The sequence below is a fragment of the Daphnia pulex genome, chromosome 9 (assembly GCF_021134715.1).
Source record: "Daphnia pulex isolate KAP4 chromosome 9, ASM2113471v1".
In the NCBI taxonomy this organism is placed as follows: Eukaryota; Metazoa; Arthropoda; class Branchiopoda; order Diplostraca; family Daphniidae; genus Daphnia; species Daphnia pulex.
The window spans coordinates 8,421,816-8,445,889 of NC_060025.1; the positions used below are offsets into that span (position 1 = coordinate 8,421,816).

Sequence of the window (24,074 nt, forward strand, 5' to 3'; positions counted from 1 at the left end):
AGTGAACCGCCTATCACCACGCTACTGCAATACTTCATGACACTTTCTTTAGCATCAGGAAATTTATCTCAACATGTGGAGTAATGCTGTTGGTTGCTGTGAATTCCATTTTTACGGTTTTGTCATCATGAATATTTCAGTGTGTTTCTTAGAAAAGGTAAAGATTGATATGCTTTATTCATTTTTATATTTTCATTATTGTAAAACATTTTTTTTTACAGAGCACTTCTTTGTGGAATCGTGTGGTCCTGGCACGGAGATTCTTGAACCAACGCTGGCTTTTGTGATTTTGTCCATGACCAACGTTCTGCTCCATCCTTATCTTCCCGACGTACGCTCATCCAGCTTCTGCTTCATCGCTTCGTACACAAAAATACAACTTGTCTTACTTCACTCACGAGTTGGAACACTTCAGTGGTCGCTTCCGTGCCGCTGTTACACACCTGCAGTCACTCACCACGGGATTATGCCCAGGTACCCGACAATTTACTTATTTTCGTAGATTATCTATTCTTATAGTATACTTTCTTGTGTCTGTAATAATTCCGAAATCAGGCCCTACTTCATACGTAGTGCTACTTAGACAATTTTCTAACGCTAGATGGCTTTCCGATAGATGTCAGCTGTTAAAACAGTCAGTTTCAGTTACTTTAAAATCTCTTTAACCAGTTATCGGCAGCTGTTCTGTGGAAATTTGTTTGTGAAAACTGACGATAACTATTCCCCCAACAAAGCTCACTTGTTAGATTTTTAGATAATGTGTTTTTTTTCTACTTCCGGTTTGCTCATTTCAGTCAGTAGTTTAGTAAATATTCATTCCACGTACAAAAGAACCACAAATTCGTGATCCTCGTCAAATTTGTGATAAAGTTCATGTTTTTTTTTGTACGTTTTCGTACTTCCGGTTTTGAGAATTTTCCTGAACTATAGTTCAGGAAAATTCTCGATTTTGGCCAAATTTTGGATTTCGGTTAAATCACACCTAATCGATCCCAAATTTCATGGAGATCACGAATATGTGGTTTAATTTGACGACAGCTCAATGGTTGAGGCGCTGTGGTTACTTCCGGTCTACTTCCGGAATTTTTTTCAAAAAACTAGCAAGTGAGCTTTGTTCTGTTTACAATTCTCAATATTGCAAACTTGATTTTAAGTTAAAAAAATTGCATCTTTAATCTTTGAGCTAAAAAACCTGATTATTGTTTCTATCTGTATTATATAACTTTTATTGGCATTTCACTGAATAACAATTGTTGTGTCTTTATTCAGGTAATGCAGAGGAGACGTCGAGAAGATGGAACCGAAAACATCTCCGTTATCTCCAAAATGTCGGCGCGGATCATCATTTGTTGTTGTTTGTGTTAGTTAACCCGTTGTCTGCCACGCCTTTGTTCTCCCCTACCTCCTTAGCACGGGCCTCCTAGAGGCCTCTTAGAGACGTGCATTCCATCTTCTACTGTCACCCTGGACTTCGTCAGCAATGGCAAGTCCCACCTTGGTCATGGATCCTTCAGACATGGCGCGTAGAGAGTAGAGTACAACCTACGGGTTGTATGGCGTGGCAGCCAACGGGTTAACTTAAGTGTATGTATGTATGTATATATGTGATTGTAAAAAGTGGTGGAATTGTGGGTGGAGGTGGGACAATAAAGCAATTCCTTTTAAGTTTTTTGTTTGCTGTGTCTTAGAACTTATAATAAAATAATGTTTAGCATTCGACTTGTATATTTCTTATAACTTTGAAGTTTTACATAATTCAAAGGCAGAAGTGGCTGATCATCTCCAGTCTCTTTACATAAACTTCATCATCTGCAACTCCTGTGGCACAGCAATTTCAGGAGAACACCAGCACAGCTTCTTCAGTTCTTTTTCTTCAATCCTGTATCAGCTGCATAATCACATCTCTCAACTGGAAACAGGCGGAAAAACCACTGCACATTGAACTGTACAGGCATAGTTTAAGTATCACCAAGTCCTATGGAGAAAAAGGAATATTATTTTCCATGATCAAACTTAAGATGCAAAAGAAATCGTGTAAAACCAATGACAGACATTTTTCCAAGATTTTATTGGCAAATGAAATTTTAAATGAAGATTAAATCCCAGGAAAAAAGAATTCTGTTCATCTAATTCTTAAGTGTTAGAAAAAGTTTGAGTAGAAATTTTTGTTCTAGTTTGATCAGAAGAAAGTTGTTAACTCAAAGGATCGCTATCTGATATCTTTCACAGAAACTATTATTTGGAAGCAAGAAATAGCACCACTTATTGTCTACATCAGATCAGAGTTCTTAAAAAAGAAAAGACGCAAGACTTCCCAAGTTACAACCAATAAATTCAATCAACTTACCATTTCAAAAAGTCTTCCTGCAATGACACTTCAGGATAACACCAGCTCGAAAAACTGCATGCAGCAGCTGCAGCTAAACTTGACTCAATCACACCTTTCATCAGCTGGCTGCAACAAAACCACTGTGGCCAAGATGCCAGCCATGGAGCTCAGAATTTGTTGAGTTGTCACATTCTGCAACAGTTAAGCAACGGGATCTCCAACCTGAACACCAACTAATAAAATCTATAGCATCATTGCAGGGAAATTGATCAACAAAATTACTCTACTACCTCTTTTGTGTTTCTGCGTGAGATGAGACGTACATCCGAACAGGTACAGCTTAACAGCTAACAACGGACGACATTTTGCCAAAATGGAAAGCAATTTCAGTCCACGTGATCGATTATTTGACCAAGTGGAAATTTTATTCCAGATTGCCTGTAAATTCACACAGCAACGTCTAAGATTAATTACATTTGAGAAATCCAAACTAGAATTTAAATCCAAACTAGAATTTACCATTAAATTTCAATGCTGAAAATGTAGATCGACACCGTAATTCCGTAACGAATTTGGAGTACCTTTTAACTTGGCGTTTCGGAACAAAATGGCGAAAATTTCGTTCTCTTAAAGACAGAAGACACTCGCGTCATCTGGCGGCTGAGGGACAACTTGATTTTATTAGCCATCTACTGACGAAGCCACACTAAAATAAAATAACTTGTTCTTTCACTTTGTATTATTTTTATAGAAAATGAATCTCCATAAGACTATAAGAGGGCCGTGATAATTTCAGGCATGTTGTCCCTAATCGAGAAGGCTCGGCATTCTTTCGTCGTCTATTCTATTTTAGTAGGCCCTACCTATTTTATTAAAATACAGATATCGCCAAATAAAATGCAAATAAAATACGCACACTTAAATAAGTCAAAAATAAAATAAAAAATACAGCTTTATTTGTATTTTATTTTATTTTATTCGTCAAATACAGAACACTGAAAACTGTCAGGTTATTTATTGGAAGATACTCATGACGAAAGTAATTCACGCAGAGAAAATGTATTCGAGTATTCGACGAAATACATAAACTAGAACGATTGAAGCAAGAATAGAAAGAAACTGATGGCACGTTGCAAATCAATCTTATTGTTTATCAATCAAAACCAAAATAACCATTACAAGTAAAAAGCAAAAAACTTGATTTCAAAGGTTATGCCAACTGGCAGGATATCATAGTTTCCCTAAATTTGCACTGTGGATTAAATCAGCGAGAAATGTCTCTAAACCAATAAGCTCAAGTCGCCAAGATTGGGTGCATGAGCGACAACATTGCGGAGCGATTGAACCGAGCAGCAGAACATGTAGCCGTGGGTGATGTCGAACCGGTTGGGCCAAGTCATCCAGGTAAGCTGATTACAAACATCGGCGCAGAAAACGTCAGCTCCGGTGACCGTCGTCAAATGCGGATTGTTGATGCCGATTACAGCAGTGGCAGTGTTGGTGACCGGATCGTGGACCACCTTCCAGTAGTACTTAGGAGCCGGAAGGACGTTGTTGTTATTAGCATCTTTAGCCAAATAGATTGGCTTTTGGACGCCGTTGATATCGGCCAGCGTCAGGATGTCGTAAGTGCCGGTGTAAATCACCAAGTCACGGGCTCGGCTGATGGCCAGATCACGAACTCCAAATTCCAGCGATTTCCAGTTGCCGTTGTTGAAGGATTGCCATTGCGGGGCAGCGTTGATGTAGTAATAAGTGGCGTCCTGACTGCCGGCGTCGATAAAGTCACCGTCCGGTGACAAGTGACCACGGGCGAAGAAGTAACTCTTACCGACATCAATGTACTTGATAGCCAAATCGTACGAACCAACGATATTGGCCACACTGACGTTTTGGCCGGCTTGGCTGTAGCCAGTGTCCGGGCTTATGCCGACGAAAAAATTTCCTTTGCGGAATGACGGGCGCAAGTTTGCCTTGTCATCGGCAGCGATATTGGCTCCGGAGATGGTGTTGATCGAGTACAGAGTGTTGGCAATCGACTTGACGTGGCAGATGGTCATCTGATTGATGAACTTGGTACTGACTTGCCAACCGATCTCAATTTGCGTTCCGCTGGTCATGCAAGTTCCTGTCTCTTTAATGGTCTCCTTAACGGCCGTTTTGCAACCTAAAGAACTGTAACCCAAATTCTGCGTGCCGATCTGGAGGGTTGATCCAGCAGAAGAGCAAGTGGCCGAGTTGAACTGCACGCTGGTGGCAGTCAAAACGTTGCTGGTGCCTTCACAAGCCACCGTGATTTGCTGATTAGCAGCTAACGTAATGATTCGGACCTGCAAAGAATAGAAATATGATGTTAGTTATCAAATTTATTCAAACTGTTAAATGAATGTTATAATAACCCCATTCTGAAGAGTTGGCTGGATGATTTTCCCGAAAGCATCAACAAAATGGGGTGGATTAGCAGGAGAGGATGCGTCCAAATCGAACGTGCAGGCTGTTAAAAGTACACGTAAAACATTCAATCGTTAAATCTAATCAAAATTTGAATAGAAAGTGAATTTTAAAATTTTACCTGCAGACGCCGTGCCCAACACCGAGAAAAGGGCAACTAACAGAAACGGAGAAAACAACATCTTCTTCTTTGTGAGCTTCGAAGCGTACTATGGTGGTTTAGCCCAATCGAGGCTTATTTTTATAAAGGTATTGCAAACACGGTATGACAAATAAGTCCAAACAGAAGCGTGTTCTCAACAACCTCCATTCACACACGAACCTTTTGTTTGCACCACAACATGTGTACAAAAGATGTGTAAACATCTGTTTCCTATTCATCCAGTTGGACGACAGCGAAACCGCATCCTTTCACGTTCTTTTTTTTGAAATACTGACGCCATTTAAATGGTTACACACCTTGCGGTCAATATCCTGACCGCAGAGAACTTATCGGAAGGTTTTGTAACCACGTTCAAAATTACTTTTTTCAAAATAAACAGATATTTCGAAACCACATCTACCTCTTAACAACTCTAGAGTTGAGGCCATCGAGTACACCATAAAATATGACCAAGTTTCTTTTAAATGTAAACATCCCGTGATTCAGTCTGTGCATTGCACGCACATATATTTTTAGAGAAAAGAGAAGTGATAACGTACAAAAGATGATAAACTTGCATGTTACTCCAACGCCAGATTGAAAATTTTGAAGGTGTTGTCGGCGCCACACGAGGCCAGCTGTAAAGTCTGGCCGTCGGCGGTATTGTGGTCTGGCCGGAATCGGAGTCGCTTCACCGTCATATGATGAGCTTGACTAATTTGAATAAACCAAAATTATATTATTAATATATTGTAATGACACACATATAACAACAATTACCTTTGATTGAGCGAGGCCAGAATGTTCCACTGAGGGGCGGAATCTGAAGGCAAAGGATTCCACGTGTAAAACAGGATCTGACCGCTGTCCAAACCGATGGCGACCAGATAAAATCCATTCGGTAATCTGTTGGGACTGCACGCTACAGCTGTGACGGAATCGGCACACTCGAGTGGTTGCCCGCTTATCCGGTATGACGATACATCATCGACGGTGGTAGGCTCCCAGACGATGACACGCTTGTCGCGTGATCCGGTCAAGAAGTAACGCGAATCAGGTGTCCAGTGACAGGACCACAAGATCCGGCTTCCGCCGCTGCCCTTCGCCACTGTCTTCAACGTGAATTTTCCTTCGTCGTTTTGAACTTTCTCGTGAACAGCCCAATTCCGGTCACGCGAAACTGAGACGAGTTTCAGGCCGTCGGGTGAAAAGGCCATTTGGGAAACCGTCAGAGCATGGGCTTCCAGTTTTCCAATCAGACTCCAATCGCTCGTGTCCCAAATGATGATGGATGCGTGTTCTGCCTTCTGGGCCTTCGAGGCCGACACCAACAGTTGGCACTGAGGATCAGCCGCCAGACTGAAGAGCTCGTACCCGTGCCCGTACAGTTTCTGAACCTCGGGCCACAGTGTGTTTTGAAGGAGAGTCTCTTCAGTTGGGGGAGCTAATGAGACAACGTCACCACAAAGAAAAGAAATCAGAAATTTGAATAAGACTTTAATATTTAAATCAATGTTCACCAATGAGATGAGTAGCCGTAAAGTGGTTTTCTGCATACAAATCCGATTTTGAATGTGGAGCTTTAGGAGTTTCGGTCTCGGCTGGTTGGTAAACGGGTTTATTGGAAAGACCCAAGGCTGGAACAGCAGCTCCCTGAGGAGCACCCTGCACTGCATAAATAACAGTTGGAATACTCATGTGGAAAAGTTGATTTTAAAAAAATGGTATTACGTTCTGGAATTGGCAGATCAATACGACAGATCCGGGAAAAGTTCTCTAGAAAATTGTGAGGGGCTTCAAAAACTCGGATGACTTTCTCTTCTGCTCCGGAAGCAAACCGGAAGCGTCCGAGAGACGCAATGCAGGACAAATCATAACCATGAATTTGAGGACGACTTATTTCGTGCCACGTAACCTAAGTGTTCAAAAGGACATTTAAGATGTTTTTTTAATGCTGTGCCGACAGAAATGGAAGGATACCTCTTGGTTAGACTCTTGAATCCAAGGTGCATGGAGTCTAGTGGTCTGATCGATACTGGCCTAAATATTAAAGGTATTACAATAGATAGAATAAGACATCGTTGACAACAGTCAACAGTCAACAGAAGAAATGTGAGGACTAATACTACTAATACTTACAGTAAGAGCAAAGTCACCACTAGGATCCCATATGAAGTCTTCAACGGAATCAAAGTGACCGCTACACACGACACCTGGATGCCATTGGCCCTGCAGGGATATGGAGAGTGTCAGTACAAAGACGATAAACCACCAAATCATCAATTATCACCTCAACATCGTGCCACAGATGAAGGGCACCCTGATATCCATGAGCCAGGATGGAGGTTCCCTGATTCCCAAATCGGCAGCCATAAAGGCCCAATGTGTTTCCGCCGATTTCTCCCACACGGACTTGATCATACCAAACGCCACTGGATGGATCTACTCCCCAGATCGTCATGGTTTTGTCCATAGAACAGGAGAGTAACCGAAGGGGATTTTTTCGAATGCCATCTGCAAGAAATTTTCATATGTAGGAAATGTTGCGTAAATATTTAAAACTTGGTGCTTCCCACTCACCTTTTAGCACGGGCGATTGCCAATGGATGCCGTACACCCAGTTCTCATGGCCTTGCAAAACAGTTTCCAATTGACACTTAAACTTGTGCTCATCTTCGAAAATAACGCAGAAGTCTCCCTGATTGGATTGGAGGGCTAACTTGCTGTTATCAGACTGAGACTGCTGATCCTTGCTGACTTCTGAAGAAATCCTCCAAACACGAATGAGTGTGTCTTGAGCTGCAGAAGCTAGCAGCAAATCACCACCATCTGAAAGCAATAAAATAAATGTAATACTCATGAGAGTGATAATAACATTCAGAGTAGTACCTTCTACAGTAAAGGCTAGGGCACGAATCCAGTCCTCATGACCAGGGACTTTCATTGTTCTTACACAAGAAACTTCTCCTTGCGACATTTCAAAATTGAATAGCTGAATGGATCCATCGTCACCAGCACACGCAAGGAGAGGGACTTGGCAACCAGGTAATAAATTAACTGCACAGTCAAACATCAAGACTGGTTTTGACGAAAACTTTTGCAAAACCCTCCATTCTCCTGTGAGATGTTGAAAATGAGAATCAATTTGAAATATATTAAGATTGAAAGATCTATACCATTCAAAGTCTCTTGTAGCCACACACAAATTTGATCTCCTCCAACTGCTACAACAACAGTGGCGGTATTGTCTTTGTATTTCCAATAGAATCCATCTACTGAGTTAACACTGGTTTCCAAGCCTAAACAAAATTTCACAAAAATTATGATTATGAAAGTGGAAAAAACTTGAAATAAATTATCCTTGCCTGCTAGTGTGGCAACTTTTGAGCAAATGATGCCAGAAGAAGTTTTGCTGCAAGCCCAAACGATAACAGTTTTGTCTACAGATCCGCTTACAAATTCTTTTTCCTGTGATTGTTGCCCATCTTGAATCCACCGCATACAATTAACTCTGTCCTGGTGCTCACAGAGAGTGTGCAAAATCTTGCCATGATTATCAGCAAACTAGAAAAAATGCAAATCAGAACGTGAGTCGTCAACGTCAAAAGACCAAACGCGTGTGGCAAACAATCATTACAAGACACATACCTTTGGATCATAGACAGTGACGGCACGAGACGAAGCAAAACAGACCAAATCATTATTTCCCCAATCAAGAGCGTGCGGAGTTCGGTTACATCCTACACTTGTGTAGACATTCCCGACAGCCACGTTGTTCAAGGAGGCAGCCATTTTTAATGTTTACGTCCGTTATTCCCCCCCCCCCCCCCCCGTTTCGTTGTCATGACAATGCCAACGCAGCGGCGCCATTCGGAACCAAAGTGGCGCGACGAAATTTAAAAATGAATTCAGCAAAGCGTTGCGATGAAAATGACATCAGGTATCGAAATAAAAATACTCAAACATTTTCTTTTTTCGTTTTTTATTATTATTATTGGATCAGATCAGTTAATCATTGTTGTATCTTATCATCTCGCCCTGACAGCTGACAAACACCGTATACAGAGACACATTCAACTGCAACAATATTGAGATGTGGGTACCAGTATACCTGGCACTGTATAATGTTTTGGGTATTTTTTTTTAAATCTTTTTTGTATTTTGTATTTAATTTTTTTCGCTTTAGCGCATATTTACTTTATTGTTATGCTTCAATTTTCAATGGCTTGTTGAGAATTTCATTTGCTCGAGGGGAGGAAAAAAACATTTCGGGACTGGGCTAAGATAGGGCGGGGCTGAAACAATACTTTTGTAATACTGCGACGAAACATAAGCATATTATCTTTTACTAGTATCTCTCTGGTCTTACCAATTGTTCTGTCCTGTTCCATTCCGTTTTGTCTTTAAAAATTTATTCAAGTGTTTTTTTTGGACAATTAAGGAGAAAAAAGCAATCGCAGAACAAACAAATGAGCATTGATGATGTAATAAGAGCGATAGGGAGTGTGGTGGAACCGACAATAAGTCTGGCATACGAATTCTTTTTTTTTTTGTTTGTTTGTTTCAAAACCAACCAGTACACAGTTTAATTAGATCATGTGGCATCGTCAGAATAACAGGGGCGAGTGAAAAGATGGAGATTCAATGAGGAAATGAATTAGCTGAATTGATTTCTTCTTTATATACCGAAATAATGAACTGCACGAATTGCGACACGCCTTCGAGAGACATTCTCCAAAAGGACTCGGGTTATTTTTCTTCTTTGAAAAATTTGTGAAAGTGAAAATTCAGTGGTGCAAAAAGGGTGGAAAAAGAAAATCAAAGTGGAATTGGATGAGATAATTTCTTAGTAATGTCATGGGCAAAAAATTTTTACTTCAAACCTTATTATTTTTAAAATGATGCTTTCGCACATCCACGCCGTATATGTATAATTATGTATATGCAATTAGAACAAACGACGACGACGACGTACTAATTTTTTTTTTCTTGGAAATTTTTCATCCGGCGAGCAGATAGAGAATCGAAATATAAAATGAAGAAATTTGACAACGCCGAAAAGATTCCCGACCAAACCCCTCCAAACGGTTTGAGTCATCAGCCGAAATCAGAAGCGTATACACATCATTTTAGAATATTATCAATTCAATTCAATCTGTGGATGTGTGTTGTATACATAGTTTAAATAAATGCGTCTAAACGTGAAATAACCGGGTTTTCATCATCTCCGACAATATCTAAATGTTCCGTGATCATTTTTTTTTGTACGTGAATTAAAAACGAACTGACTTCATAATTAGCGCGGGAAATTTCAAAATGACAACACAAAAATTGGGAGTTATAATAATATCATGGATGGTGTGGCCGTATAGTCTGTGTGAGCAATACAAATTCATCGTTCCAGCATTACACACACACAGCAGCATCGCAGATTTAATTCTTTTTTTAAATCTTTTTTTTTAAAAGAGTCTTCTCCGTTTGTTATAGTTGCCGTTTTGTCGGGTTATACATAATTTTTTATGGACTAAATTATCTTCTGCGCACTCACAGTTCAACCGTCTCACTTTTAGTGTTTGTATTCGGGGAATTTGGCCGGTCGAACTTGCGGAGAAGCGGCGATGATGACGTCGACTGCCGACGCTGCAGCAGCAACGGCGGCCGCCCGCAGAGGATCCTCTCCGGTGCTGACGGCCGAACGGGATCCCGATGGATAAGAGGACGACACGGTCGTCGTCCCTCCGTCGTCGATGGTGTAAGATTCGTCAGAGTTTCCCGACGGCGACAGCGGCGGTCCGTATCCGAGTTCGTCCGGTCCTTCCGGCTGATGTCCCATCAGCGGATCGTCGATGAAGAGTCCCGCCTGATCCGCCCCCAGCACGACGTCACTGCGGCGCAAAATACACACACACAATTTGGTCGTCGATTTGTTTTCTTTTGAATCAACACAAATTTTAATTGTTTTTTTATAAAAAGAAAAAATGAATTTCGGGTGTTATTTAGAGGGGTAGGGATAATCTAGTAAGTCAATCTATCAAATATATAGGACAAATCCGGTCTCTACAAAGCCGAATTGATAAAAGACTACCAAGCTTCAAGGAATAATAATTTGAAATAATAATTATAAGAAAATAAGGTTTGAAATGGTTTGCCCATTTTTTTTCCACACATCATCTCACCTATATAGTTTTCTTTCTTTTTTTTTTTAAGTGTTTCTTTATAAGAAAAACAGATCAAGACCGTTTCACACGCACGCACACACGCACAGCAGAGCACAGCACATCGGGAGTAGTAGTAGTAGTAGTAGTTGTGTGGTAGTAGTAGTAGTAGTAGTAGCGGTAGAAGTAGTAGAAGTAGCAGTAGAGTGGCATACATTTTTCGAGTGTTTTTTAGTTTTTAGTAGTAGTTAATGTGTGTGTGAGTGTGGTGTTAAGTCCTATATGTATAACTTGAGAGATTGGAGGAGTCAACTGTGTGTGAGTAAACTTTTGTTTTGGTTGGGTGTTTTCAGTACAGGCCGAAACACCTGCATCAAATAATTCAAGAGAGAGAAAGAAGAGAGAAACAGTTGCAACAAACAGATCTCCAATGAACATGAAAAACCGAAAAATCCGGCCAGCCATTAAAAAATTAAAATAGCACATTTCACAAACTAATCCAAGATAGTAGGTATGTCAATCAAAATCTAGCGAGAGATTTAAAATTGAGGCGCACCACAGGCACATCATCGTCACTGCTATATAGTCATCATCATAATAATAATATGTACACGCTATTTAGAATTATTTATAGAGAAAAATAGCTAATAAGATAGTTAAGTGCCGGGCAGAATTTAGAAAAAATAATTAAAATGAAGATTTTTTTTTGTTTTAAAAACAAATGAAATCAAATGCAGTGGTGATGTGCATGTTGTTGTTTTTTAGGCGAAATGAGGTCATACAAGTCATACCTATCGCTCTCGTCGGAATCGCCCGGATCGCCGCCGTGTCCGCCGTGTTTGATGTCGTCGTGGTGGTCGTGATTATTCTCGTTGCTGGTTGTTTCGTAAAGGCTGATGCCCGGCACGGAGGTCGGCTGTCGGTAACGGCCGTAGACGAACCGCAAGGCATCGCTACTATGTTACACATTTTTTTTTGTTTTTTCGTTGTTGAATTGTGTGGTGTTGTTGTGCGTGTTTGTTTTTGGGTTTGTCAAATTTTTTTTTTTTTCGTGCGTCCCGGAAGGCAAATCAAAGCGATTTTAGGAGAAAACAAACGGATTCGATGCCCAAAGAAAAGGTCAAGATATAAAAGAAAAAAAAAAAAAAGAAAATCAAGGTATAAGACAAAACGAACAATTTGGTGTGTACCAAGCAAGTGTGAGATAATTATTTGATAATAATCAAAAAATATCCAAGACCCGAAAAAAAAATCAAATTAGTGGAACAATTCAAATCGAATAATCGAAAAAGAGCCAATTCAGCCAAAATCGCCATCAGCCAAGATTCAACGTAATTGAATAAAATTAGCGGCAACAATTTTGTTTTTCAAAGAAATATCAAACTAATGAACTAATTTTGGTGCTGTGTGAGAGACCCTAATTTAATAATAAGAATATAGGCGAATGTTTCCTAATTGTGACTAGTTTTTTTCTCTTTGGTTTGTTTTTAGATTTTGCTTGATTGAATTTTATTGCAATTTTTCGACAATCAATTGATCACTTTTGGGGTTTTTAAAAAGCTACATGTTTTTGCTTCTCTTTGATTAAAAATGAAATGCTTGAAAGTTTCTAATGTAATTGATAAGATGATCCCTAAGAGGAAAATGCTACTCGATCAGGTGGAAATTTGTCTTAGAATGTCGAAATGGAATAATAATAATAAGAGACAGAAAGAGAGAGAGATAGAAAGAAGAGATATGACGATTATTTGTGTTTTTTAAAAACTGGAATGACTTAAGATTTAAAATCTAAAAAAAAAATGGCAAAAAAGGAACGATCCTAATTTGATATTTTTAAGTGTTGTTGAATAAGACGGACCCTGCTTGGGAATCAGAAGCTCCTAAACCGGGAACGCCGCCTCCTGCCGCCGCCTCCATCAGCCGGTAGTGTCGGTCGGCTTCCGTTTCCGACATGCGGATGTCCTCGGAGCCGTTGGGGCTCGTGTGCCGGGCGCTGTGCCGCTCCAGCTGGCGGATGAGGTCCTCCAAATTGCGGATGCGGATCGGCCCGCACGGTGGGACCAGGTCGCCCTCGTCTCCACTGTCTCCGCCGCCGTGGGCGCCGACGCCCAGCGAGCCTCCGCCGGGCAGCGGGCTGGCCAGGCCGGGCAATCTCTCGCTGGTGCTGCTGACGCTGCTGCCGGGGCCCATGACGCCGCCCCGTCCGCCCACTCCGCCGTGCTTGTCGTGATTGTTGAGACTCCGCATGGACAGGTAGTCGGGCGGAGGGAAATAGTCGGCGTACGACTCGGCAAACGACTTCCGCAACTCATCCGACAAGCTGGCCGTACTGGCACTTCGTTGGCTGGCAGCCGCACTCCGCAGAGCCTGTATCAATTTGTTATTCAAATTTAGTCAAACATAATTGAATTAAAGTTTTAAATGGAGTTCTATACTTGAAGGATGTCTTCGTGGTATCCATTGAGGCTCTTGAGAGTTCGCTCAACGTCCGACAGGCTGGACGCCGCCAACCGGTCGCTAATCCGGCTACTTCCGCCATCCGGCGACAGCAAGACGGACATGACTTCCTGGTTGTCTGACTGCGACTCTTCGCTCCACTTTTCCTTGTTCATCATCATGGACGAGCCGCTGTTCATCCGGCCCAGGGGTAGGGTCAGCGACGGCCCTCCGTGTCCACCACCACCACCTCCGCCGCCCAGCTGCTGCTGAGATGAGCTGATTCCGCCGCCTCCGCCAACCGAACCGTAAACTCCTCCGCCCGATTTCTTCAAGATGCCCTTCTCCGGCTGCTTGTTCATTCCGGAGCTGGACAAATTGTTGGACTGCGGCATGCCGTCCAGGAAGGCCGTCCCTTCGTCCTCGCCCGACTGGAGGGTCTCGTCCTCGCTGGCCGACGCCTGCATGATGTGGTTGCTGATGCCGTGATGGGCCGGCGTCGAATTGGGACTGTTGACGTGACTGTGCGACGCCGAACTGATGCCGTCCATGTGCGGATGCTGGCGCTGCTTCATGTGCTGGACAATGTGCTGCTGCTGCTGCTGGTGCTGTTGATGCTGGTGGTGGTGGTGCTGGTGTTGCTGAAGCTGGACGTTTCCAGCACCGGGGAATCGATTGCTACAATGGATGGATACACAATTTTTGTAATTATTTCATCCGCCGGAATAATAATCAAAAGAAAAATGTCTTGTGTGTACTTGTAGGAAGGCATAGTGCCGAAGGAAATGCCTTTGGCACCGGCTTCCAGTGAAAGGGCATCCGTCGACATGGTGGCCGCGTGATGGTGATTGCCCGTGGCGTTATTAATGCCCGAAGGCCCGGCAGCTCCCATACCAGACGGACCGGCTCCTCCGGCGTTGCCTCCTCCTCCTCCTCCGCCCGGCGGCTTGGGCAAAGTCATCATTTGTCCGGAAGCGTTGACAAGGGGCCGCTTCAAATAGGGCGGATCATATTTGGGCATCGTGCTCTTCCTTCTGTTCGTGTTTTTCAAATAAAAATTCCGCAAACATCCCCCAAAAAGAAATTCCCAAAAAAAGAAGAAGAAAAAAAAACAAAAAGAAGAAAACCGCAATGAAAAGATTTGGCTCGTTAAATATCAAACAATTTCAATGAAAAAAATTTGTTTCGTTGCAAAAGAATTTTGTTTTCTTCCTAACAATACCATAAAAGTACAGGCTGGAATTTTTGTTTTGTTTTAAGGAAGAAAATTGCACAAATACGGGGGTTCAAAACACAAGCGACGGCCATATATCTGAGAAGAAGTGGAAAAAGCGTTTAGAGGTGTGTGATCACAGCCGGAAATGAAAAAGGTAAATCAAAATCACATCCATTAGAAGAAGAAGAAGAAGAATAGGAAAAATGAGGATGCGAAGAGCCCTCTCAAAATGTTCCCTCTTTTTTTTGAAATCATGTCCAGTGTTTGACTTTGTTGTTGCTCATGAAAAATGTTGAATTCAAATCTCTCGTGATGTATTATAAAAGTTTCAATCCGTTTGCAATCCAGGTCTAATTAAAAAATGAAATGAAAACGTGAACAACCGAAAATCAAACTGAAACATTTCGAAAAAATCGTACGGATGCGAACTGCTTGCCAATTTAGAAACAAAGGGATTGTGAAATTGTAATCTCGGTGTATAGTATATGATATCAAATTGAATTTTTTTAAATTTTTACTCGGTATGTGAATAGATAAGAACAAGGGCGTTCAAGGAAGTAAAAGCGAGCGTCAAGACACAACAGAAGCTGTTTTTGATTTGATTTTTGTTTGAAATTTGATTTGAATTTTTGTTTTTTGTTTGGACTTTTTTGGGACCATCACGACGAGCGACATAATGAAAAGACTCGACTAACCTGAGGCAAAGGGAGAGGTTTCTGTGTACCACCACTGACCTGTAGCAGAGGGCCATTAGGGCAAAGACGATAAATACGCCCCCTACTACCGAGACCAGCATCACCACCATGAACACCGTGCTGTGACCACTTCGGTCTACTGCAGGCCGTTTGGGTGTGCGTTTGTCGTCCAGCAAAAGCCGCCGCCCGCCATTTGCCACCACCACCACCACCAACCCAGCCAAGACCAGAAAATGTTAGTATGCAAATTCATTAGTTATCCACACGTGTAACACCTGCCTCCATCCACTCATTCAGCGCTCAAGTGCAAATATCGTTAAAACTAACTAAACAATTAGTTAATTAGGTTAATAATGAATGATGATTAGTATAAAGGGCGTAGTTTAGTCGATCGGCAGGCTGGAATTCCTCGGACGTATAGTATACCTGTGCAAAATGGCCACTAGGGCTATGCAAAGTAGGCCAGCTTTGACGACTAGTACGACCGTCAGGGCCATCGTTAGCGAACTAACACCTTCATAACTGCCGCCCTTTTCACCTGAAACTTTACGAGCTATAACACAAAACAGTGACACCAAACATGTATCTTAACAGTTTAAATTCTTATGCGTTGAACTTAAATCAAATGGATTAAAAGGCTAGATCGAATGGGTATACCGTAGGAGGTGGTTTTGCTGTTGCTGGTTTGCGCTTCCGGCATGAGGGTGGTGACGCCGTTGAGCGGCGGAGGAGCCCCCGTGCCCAGGGCGCCAGCGTTGGCCGAATCGCGTTCGGATGCCTCCGCAGCGCCCATCTTGTCGCCGGACTGGAAGCCGCTGCGGATGTAACTGTCGTTGGTCTGGGTCGAGCAATCGTGGCCAGTCCATCCGGCGTCGCAGAAACACGAGTTGATGTTGGAGCAAACGCCGTGGCCGGAGCAATCCAGCGCCACGTTGTTGCTGGGACATTTCGATCGGTCGATGTGCGGGTAAATGCTGCTGCACGTCTTGTTCATGCAAATCTAATGAAATAAGAATAAATGAATTATTATGGCTCATCCATGAATAGAAGAAAAATATCTCAACAATTGGACGGACCAGACTGTTTCCGCAAGGAGTTCCGTCCCGCACAATCCCCAAATCCGGCAGATCGGCAGCCGCAACGGTCCCGCTGGTGATCCTAGCAACAGATAGCGGACGTGCAATCAAGTGTGTGAATTGTGAGTGTCTCTCTCTTAGATGCGGATGCGATTGTGTGTTGTTTATACTTGCACTCGAATTCCCGTCCGGCCATGGAGACCAGAGTCCTCGAATACATTTGATCCATTCCGGCGACGATGGGGTAGCGCGTTCCCATTTGGCATTGCAGCGATCCGCACATGACGTGCTCCGCATCGCAGCGAATGTAATTGTTGTGGGAATCCTGCCCGCAATGGCCGTTGATTGATCCTTGCGAATTGAACTGCTCGAAACACTTGCGGTCGCCCGAAAGTCCGCCTGTTTTCAACGTCCAACCAAATTCAATTCCAAAATTTTAATTTCTTTCTCCTTTTGATGATTTGAAATGTTTTGGGAAATACCGTCGCCCCAAATGAGTCGGCATTGGCTGTCCAGGGTCGGGCAGACGCCATTGAAGCAGTAGCCTTTATTGATCTCGCACTGGTTGCCGTTCTTCTTGTAAATGTCCAGCGGACACTGACCCGAACGCCCGTTACAAATTTCCGGCAAGTCGCACTCGTTGGTGGCATCCCGACAGAGATAGCCTTTCGGTCTCAACTGTAAAAATTTAATTCAATTCATAATTAATCATCAGGAGGTGCTGGTGTGGGGGCAGGTCCCTCTTAGTCATACGTGGGTTTCAGTTAAACTTTGCTTTTAGAGATTAAAGTTTAAAAAACCAAACATGATTGAATTTGAAAATTGTTAAACAATGTAAATTGTGAAACAGAGGTTGTTTGTCGTCAAATCATTCCATTGTTGTTCCTGTCAGAAAATCATGGAATCTTTGAAATGAGAAACAAAGATATGTTTGCTGAGTCAAACTGTTGAAATTACAATTAACACTGCAGCATGAAGCAGTTCAAGACTCAGAAAAACATTTTCTGCTTACCACGTTTTCTAATTTATCAACACGAATGCTTCCCAAATAAACTTTTTCTTGCTACACTGGAATAATGAATTTCTGAGGAACAAATTATGCTGATTTCACAACTTAGATTATTAAATGATTTTCCCAAATACTTCAACTTAAATTTCTTAAAGCAGCAAAGAGGAAATGTTGTGTTTACCAAGATGTTTTCACAAACACGTAAACACAATTGCTTTCAACTCTCAAGATTGACTTTAAACATTTAAAACACACTTAATATCAATACAATTAAATCATACCAAACTAAACTTTACCTACAGCTGAAATTCTAAAGCGACCATTTTGCTTCGTCTCAGTTTTCGTAAAGAAAGCAAAAGCAGACGACATTAAAAGCTAAACAACATCCCCCCTTCCCCCTACCCCAAAAAACAAAAGCCCAGCTTCTTGTAAGCCAATAAGGACTAATTAAAAATCAATCAATGGATATCTATATACTTTGCAATCGTCGCAACACGGTCCGGAAGCGCATTCGGCTTCTGCCGTCAATTTGCACGTGATGGGATCGCAACAAGGATCGGAATCGTGACACTCCTCGATCGTTCCGCAATCGCATTCCTCTCCATCCTCGACGACGCCATTGCCGCAAGTGCGGAAGTCCTCCAGCTGGCGAAAAAAAGAAAGAAAAGAATAAAAAACAGAAAATGAAATTATATATTATACAGTAGGAGCGCAACTGGAAACTGCGGAAATCAAATAAGAAAAGGGCGGAGGAGGAGGAGTATAGGATCACAGTCAAGTGTGTACAGCGGCGACATATTTCCAGGATCGATATTGTCAGCTGAGAGAAGGAGCTAGAGAGAGTTGGCTATATATCTACTGGCGTCAGCTGATTGCAATCGATCGACAAGGGAGAAAATCTTTCGGGATTCTTTCTTGTGTGTGTGTGTGTGTACAACTCCCCTCCTCCTCCTATCTACTCACGAGTTATCAAAGGAGACAAGGCGATCCCTTCCCCCTTGATGATAAGAGCCGTCATCCATCTTTCTTCCGGTTTCTTTTCTTCTTTTTTTTTTTTCCTTTTTTTGTAACCCGCGGGACTCCCGTTTTTCTCTTTTATTTTTTTCGGGGGGGATTGAGGACTTGGTGCGGGACCAAGTTATTTGGTATAGATGCGATATTGGAAGACCGAGTTATGAAGGGAAGCCATAAGCTCATGTCACTGGGGGTAGTAGTATAGAGTGCTTGGATGACGTCTCTCCGCGACCGACAAACTCACGCGGGAGAGCAATAACCTTTTCAGCGCGAGACATTTTCAATTACTAGCGCATAATGGCCGGTGTAAATTGCATATCGATTGATCAACCTCAGCACCGGCGCCGGCACCGCCGGAGGGAGAAAAATCAAAAAGTGTGTCGACTTGACCTTATAGGAAGACTAACGTGTGGGCGTTGGCATTAATAATAATTAAATTAAAAAACGCGCACCTGATTGGGCCGGTTGAAGAGGCAGATGCTGTGGCCGATTTTCAGCTTCTCGATGTAGTCGGAGAGGCTGCACTCGGAGAACTTGTAGGGCTGGACGCTTTCCAGGCCCATGATCGATTGAGACATGATGCAGCCGTGCCAATCTCCGCAATGGCATTCGTCACCTATCCAGAATTATTTTATTTTCAGTTCCATCTGAGAAATCTATATAGCCTGTGGGACTTACGGCCGTCGTCGTGACCCATGCCAATGTTGTGGCCGATCATGTGGGCCATGGTGCCGGCCACCAGGTGAGGCTCGTACGGGTTGATGTCGACGCTCAGCCCCACCGATCTGGGCGTGCAAATCGTGTCCGGTGCCGCCATTCCGGACCCTCCGGCAAAAGTCTCTCCGCTGTTTTGTGACGTCATCATTTTAAAAAATTCAAAAAAAAAAATGGTAATTTGTTTTTTCCAGTGGATGATGTTATAAAATGATTAAAAAATGGTGTCGAGATATTACGACAAAAGTTGAGTGGTGTCCTTGATGACATTGTAGAGTTTGCGCGAAATGTAGTCGTTAAAGTTGAGGAGGGCCCGGTGGATGTCCTGGGACCGGTCGACCGGCGCCTGGTTCTCGCTGGCCCACGTCTCAATGTACACGACCGAAACGCGGGTGTTGAGCGTCCGGAAATACTATCCGGCCGGAAATAGAACCCCAAACAAAATGAAAATCAAACAAATTGTTTAAACACACAATTTTTAAAATGAATTAAACTGACCAGGTCGGCGATATTGGCGATTTGAATGGCGTCCTGGACGACTTCGATCCGTCGGCTGCCGTTGCGCTTCTCAAACTAATTGCATGAAAATAGTAAATTCCATTTAATTCAATCAGTGTTGCTAATGCAATTGTTTGATTATAGTCTCTCACCATGGCTTTGTCAAGGACCAGGGCCGTTTCGACGTATTTGGTCACTTCGCGGACGTCCCTCTTTTGTCGCTCGTTGGATTTCGGCTGTTTGGACTGACCTTTGCCACCGCCGCCTCCGCGGTAGTTGCCCGAGCGGAGGCCGTACTCGAGCATGCCCGTGTTGGCGCACATTTGCTTGACTTTGGTCCGGGCTTCGAAGATGACGTGAGGGTGTTTCCTCTGCTCCAGGAATAATTGGAATAATAAGACAAACAAATAAAACCAAAAGTCGATCAATATTGAATGCCAAACCTAAATTTTAATTTTAATTTGATTTTGATTTTAAGTTGAGTAGATATATACCGAGAGATCGCCGCCGTAAAACGGATGGATCACGAACGTCTCGTTGCCAATGTGGATGATTCCGCTGACTCCGCTGCACGTCCGGAAGGCCGCCACGGCTCCTGGATAGTCCTTGACCGTTCCGTGGTAGTAGCAGTGCTCGATTTCCTTTTTTATTTTCATTTGAGAAGAGAAAGAAATAAAGAAAAAGATGTACACGTGCCGTTAGAACAGAATGTGTTAGCCTAATTTGATCGCCAGCAAAAGGAAAAAGTGCCGCCGTAGTTGTTCAACTTTGTCATGTCGGGACGACGAAATAAGAACAAAAAGAAAAGGGAAAAAAGTTTAAACCGCCAGCGCCAGCAATTCAGCAGATTGCTAACAAGCAAGTCTATTAAAACCCAAAAAGAAAGAGGGAGAAAATGTCAACCCATTTCCCGTAAAACTGAATTTAACGAACCGTTGAGCTACTCTGCTATCTCTCTACGTCATCCCTAACTCGTCTATATATAATAGAATTTGTTCACATTTTTTAAATATTAGCTAAAAGGAATTTTACTTTTAAAAATAACAAATAATGAAAGTGTCAACCCCATCGTTTTGAATCTCTACACTATATACCCCTTGTAAATAGATTACTATACCTGTTTGGAGAACTGTTCAACTCCGCCGGGCAGAAAATGCTTCTGGATCAAGTTGGGTGCCAACAGCTGCCTGTAATTTTGCAAAATAATCAGCATCAACATATGGCCAACTATATACATACATAATTCATATACAACATATAGAATCCCTATTAAACTAATACGCCGTAGTATATCCGGAAGTCTATATCAACTTGTGGGCGGTCCAGGGGCGGTCACAGCAGCCCAGGCAAATAATAATTTATAAAAAGCCCCTAAAAACTTTGGCTGCTGCTGGTGGTCCCAGTGGCGGGCCCATAGTTGATATAGATTCACTTAAACAGCAAACATTATATTCACGAAACTTACGAGTTCAATTCCAAGTCCAGCCGGAACTTGTGGCTGAAAGCTTTGATCAGGAGCGACGTCCGGTGGTAGTGCTTGCCCGTCTGTTGCTGCAGAAATCAAATAAACAAAAAAAGACAAAAATAGAAATTAAATTTGACAAACTCCTAATTTTTTTAAAATGGACATGAAAATGTTTGCCAATTATTCACAACACGAAATTCTTTCCGGCTCTCTCTGTCTTCCAGTTTTAACAAGTCAAAATTAAAAAGTGGAAACGGACAAACAGCCAACAATGATGACGAAACATGTTCTTATGTACGACTCGGATTGAAATGAATGAGAAGAAGAAGAAAACAGACAAAAGGAAGACAAAACAAAAAGAAAAGGGATGAAAATATAACCAAACAAAACCGAAAGGAATTTTCAATGGAGAGACTTTGGAGGTTTTTTTTAAAAATACATTTTGAACAAAAGCGCCAAACTAAAAAATAAATAAAAATGGGGGCGTCATCCATCATCAGACATGCAGATATATCTCTCTCGGGCGTGTAGGCGTCGTTGGTTGGTTGGGAGCAGTGTTGGAAGCGGTACTTTGAAAAAGTACCGCGGTGGCGGTACTGCGGTAATTTTTTTTTAGAAATGCGGTAGCGGTAACGGTAGCGGTAAAAGTACCGCGGTATTACCGCGGTAGCGGTACAATTTGCGTTACATGTAAAAAAAATGCCTGAATTCTTTTATTATTACGTTCTACTTTACAATTTGCTATTTACTTTAAGAAATAACATTTTCTCAAAGTTAGCATCTGACAACCTTTTTCTAGTTGGTCGGAAAATACTTCCGCCAACACTAAACAAACGTTCAACAGATGCCGAAGAAGGCAATGCTGCATTAAACTTCAAAAACATTTCCTTGATTGTTGGAAATTTCAAGAGAGAAGATGTTTTGGTAGATTGATCAGCTAAAAACATATGAAGTTCAGACGTAAATGGGATGGAAGATGACCGATAAAGTTCACAATCAGTCTAACTGACAGCCTGTGAGTGACTGGAAGTCTGGAGTGACGAAGAAAACTAGATCGTCTGTAAAAAACGCCACCTAAAAGCTTTGAATTTTGGCCGCTAGATGGCGATTTTTAAGAAAAAACTACCGCTACCGCAAACTGAAAGTTTCTGCCGCGTTACTGCGGTGCGGTACTGAAAAAAAAGTAAGACCGCGGTAGAAGCCGGCGGTAGTACCGCAGTACCGCAGTAATACCGCGGTATTAAGTCACCGCGGTAGTTCCAACACTGGTTGGGAGGAGGAGGTTTATTGTTGTTGTTGATATTTTTCTCTTTTTTTTCTGGCTCCGAATCAAGATGGAATGGATGGGAAAAACATTGGAAAAATCAATCAAAAACATAGTGTATAAATAGGAAGGAGAATATCGATCGATATAATTGAGACAAGCAAACACCGGAGGGGGGATCGAGTTGAAAGGTCGTGTGTTGTTTTGGTTTCCTTGCATGGTGCATTAAGAAAAGAAAAGAAAAACTCGACAAGTTGTGCGCGTCTTTTGACAACCGTCCAGTTTACACAGCCGCAGTGCAGCAGCAGCAGAAGCCAAAATAAAAAAAAAAGTATGTACATTGTACAACAACCCCGAAAGATAAAATGCGGGTCTATAAGAAATAACTCAAAAACGGCTCCAACAAATGCGGAATGTCGTCTGCAGCAGCAGCAGCAGCAGCGCACAATCAAATCCCCAAAAAAAGAGAATAGAGAGTGCCAAGTTGGATGCTGTGCACATGCCTTTGGGTTGTTTGTTATCGATTGAAAAAATAATATCAAATAACAACAGAAAAATACCAAAACAACAACAACCTCTGCGCTGAAAAAGGTCAACAGCAGAGCCCACACAAACACACATGCATTCACCGGGGAACGAAATAATAATACACGAAATTTTTTTTTTTTTCGCTTTGAACTTTCCCACACAAAACAACAAATAAATAAACAAAACAAAAAAATGTTATGATGATTTGATTTTTAAATTTTTTGGTGGGGGGGTTGTAAAAATAAAAAGAAGGCGAGAAATGTAGGGCTGTTAGATGAGTTAGGAGGTAATTCTACCTGAGTGCTGTAGCGTTCATTCATCCTGCTAGATTCAGACGGTCGCTCCATAGTCTGCCCAAATCAATACACACATGTATAGAGAGGAGAGAGAGAGAGAGTGAGAGAGATGATTTGTTCGTTCGTTCGATGAAATGGATCAAGAGCAGGCGTGTCTCTTTGTGTCACACACAGCACGGTAGCTCTCTCACTCGCAAAGGCACGCACGACAAATCAAAACACACACACACGCGCACACACACACGCAAAATAACCGAAACACAGAAATAAGAGAGATGGATGAATAAAATAGGGGAGGTAAGGGTTCGGGGGACAGGTATAATATTAGAAATGTAATAATCGATATACAATAAGTTTTTTTCCGGTAAGGTTTTGTTTTATTATTTTTATTTTTATTTATTTTTTATAAATAATAAAAGAAAAGAAAAAAACAATAGAACTTTGGGTATAACATCACAACAATTGAGCCGTGTCTAATACCTCTTTCCCGCATTATATCCGTCCGATTCGTTTCGGCGGGATTTTCGAACAAACAAACAAAACAAAACAAAACAAAACCAACAAACAAGCGAGAATCGAAACCGATCGATAATATACCGACCCCCCGCCATGATATTTCAAATCTATATAAACGGGAAAAAACGGTGGATGGGGAGAGAATCAAAAAGTTTCGTTGTTGACTGACTTCCAAGTTGACGTGATTTCGTGCGTGTTTTTTTGTTTTGTTTGTTTCCCCCCCAACCAGCACGATCTCCCGCGCCATCGGATCGCATCGATATAACGAAT

The 24,074-nt window shown here is 42.1% G+C and overlaps 3 protein-coding genes and 1 long non-coding RNA gene across 39 annotated transcripts in view; all 4 read right to left on the reverse strand.

The window, feature by feature from the left end:
- Positions 1 to 1,784: 1,784 nt before the first annotated feature.
- Positions 1,785 to 2,937, reverse strand: LOC124201765. The gene is made up of 4 exons (XR_006877657.1): positions 2,849 to 2,937; positions 2,620 to 2,767; positions 2,348 to 2,562; positions 1,785 to 1,975 (listed from the first exon to the last, which is right to left on the reverse strand). It is a non-coding gene; the product is annotated as an uncharacterized LOC124201765 (long non-coding RNA).
- Positions 2,938 to 3,455: 518 nt separating this feature from the next.
- Positions 3,456 to 5,332, reverse strand: LOC124203134. The gene is made up of 3 exons (XM_046599732.1): positions 4,902 to 5,332; positions 4,729 to 4,823; positions 3,456 to 4,659 (listed from the first exon to the last, which is right to left on the reverse strand). The coding sequence occupies exons 1-3, from the start codon at positions 4,960 to 4,962 to the stop codon at positions 3,610 to 3,612; spliced, it is 1,206 nt and encodes a 401-aa protein (XP_046455688.1). The 5' UTR covers positions 4,963 to 5,332; the 3' UTR covers positions 3,456 to 3,609.
- A 92-nt stretch (positions 5,333 to 5,424) lies between these two features.
- LOC124203132 (elongator complex protein 2-like) lies at positions 5,425 to 8,770 on the reverse strand. Of its 2 annotated transcripts, none has more exons than XM_046599731.1 (12): positions 8,571 to 8,770; positions 8,288 to 8,486; positions 8,099 to 8,221; positions 7,812 to 8,039; positions 7,503 to 7,751; positions 7,213 to 7,436; positions 7,062 to 7,151; positions 6,903 to 6,962; positions 6,654 to 6,837; positions 6,443 to 6,592; positions 5,703 to 6,366; positions 5,425 to 5,636 (listed from the first exon to the last, which is right to left on the reverse strand). In XM_046599731.1, exons 1-12 carry the CDS (start codon positions 8,712 to 8,714, stop codon positions 5,504 to 5,506), a joined length of 2,448 nt encoding a protein of 815 aa, XP_046455687.1. In that variant the 5' UTR covers positions 8,715 to 8,770; the 3' UTR covers positions 5,425 to 5,503. The 2 variants fall into 2 exon arrangements, with proteins under 2 accessions (XP_046455687.1, XP_046455686.1); XM_046599730.1 differs by having other exon boundaries at positions 7,213 to 7,439; positions 8,571 to 8,738.
- Positions 8,771 to 8,887: 117 nt separating this feature from the next.
- LOC124203135 (disintegrin and metalloproteinase domain-containing protein 23-like) overlaps positions 8,888 to 24,074 on the reverse strand; it is a 32,842-nt gene continuing 17,655 nt past the window's right edge. For 2 of the 35 annotated variants that reach the window (XM_046599770.1, XM_046599752.1), the window contains 19 exons: positions 21,201 to 21,286; positions 20,853 to 20,922; positions 20,230 to 20,376; positions 19,888 to 20,106; positions 19,736 to 19,810; positions 19,477 to 19,649; positions 19,202 to 19,368; positions 18,976 to 19,139; positions 17,987 to 18,154; positions 16,983 to 17,178; positions 16,671 to 16,899; positions 16,501 to 16,582; positions 16,082 to 16,424; positions 15,425 to 15,560; positions 14,272 to 14,547; positions 13,513 to 14,191; positions 12,936 to 13,444; positions 11,869 to 12,033; positions 8,888 to 10,807 (listed from right to left, as the gene is read on the reverse strand). In XM_046599770.1, the coding sequence (XP_046455726.1) occupies positions 10,489 to 10,807; positions 11,869 to 12,033; positions 12,936 to 13,444; positions 13,513 to 14,191; positions 14,272 to 14,547; positions 15,425 to 15,560; positions 16,082 to 16,424; positions 16,501 to 16,582; positions 16,671 to 16,899; positions 16,983 to 17,178; positions 17,987 to 18,154; positions 18,976 to 19,139; positions 19,202 to 19,368; positions 19,477 to 19,649; positions 19,736 to 19,810; positions 19,888 to 20,058 (3,852 nt within the window). In that variant the 5' untranslated portion in view covers positions 20,059 to 20,106; positions 20,230 to 20,376; positions 20,853 to 20,922; positions 21,201 to 21,286 and the 3' untranslated portion in view covers positions 8,888 to 10,488. Of the gene's footprint in view, positions 10,808 to 11,415; positions 11,446 to 11,868; positions 12,034 to 12,935; positions 13,445 to 13,512; positions 14,192 to 14,271; positions 14,548 to 15,424; positions 15,564 to 15,850; positions 15,978 to 16,081; positions 16,425 to 16,500; positions 16,583 to 16,670; positions 16,900 to 16,982; positions 17,179 to 17,986; positions 18,155 to 18,975; positions 19,140 to 19,201; positions 19,369 to 19,476; positions 19,650 to 19,735; positions 19,811 to 19,887; positions 20,110 to 20,229; positions 20,377 to 20,852; positions 20,923 to 21,200; positions 21,287 to 23,288; positions 23,343 to 24,074 lie in introns of those variants that run through there. The other 33 variants (XM_046599739.1, XM_046599736.1, XM_046599749.1 and 30 more) reach the window with 33 other exon arrangements.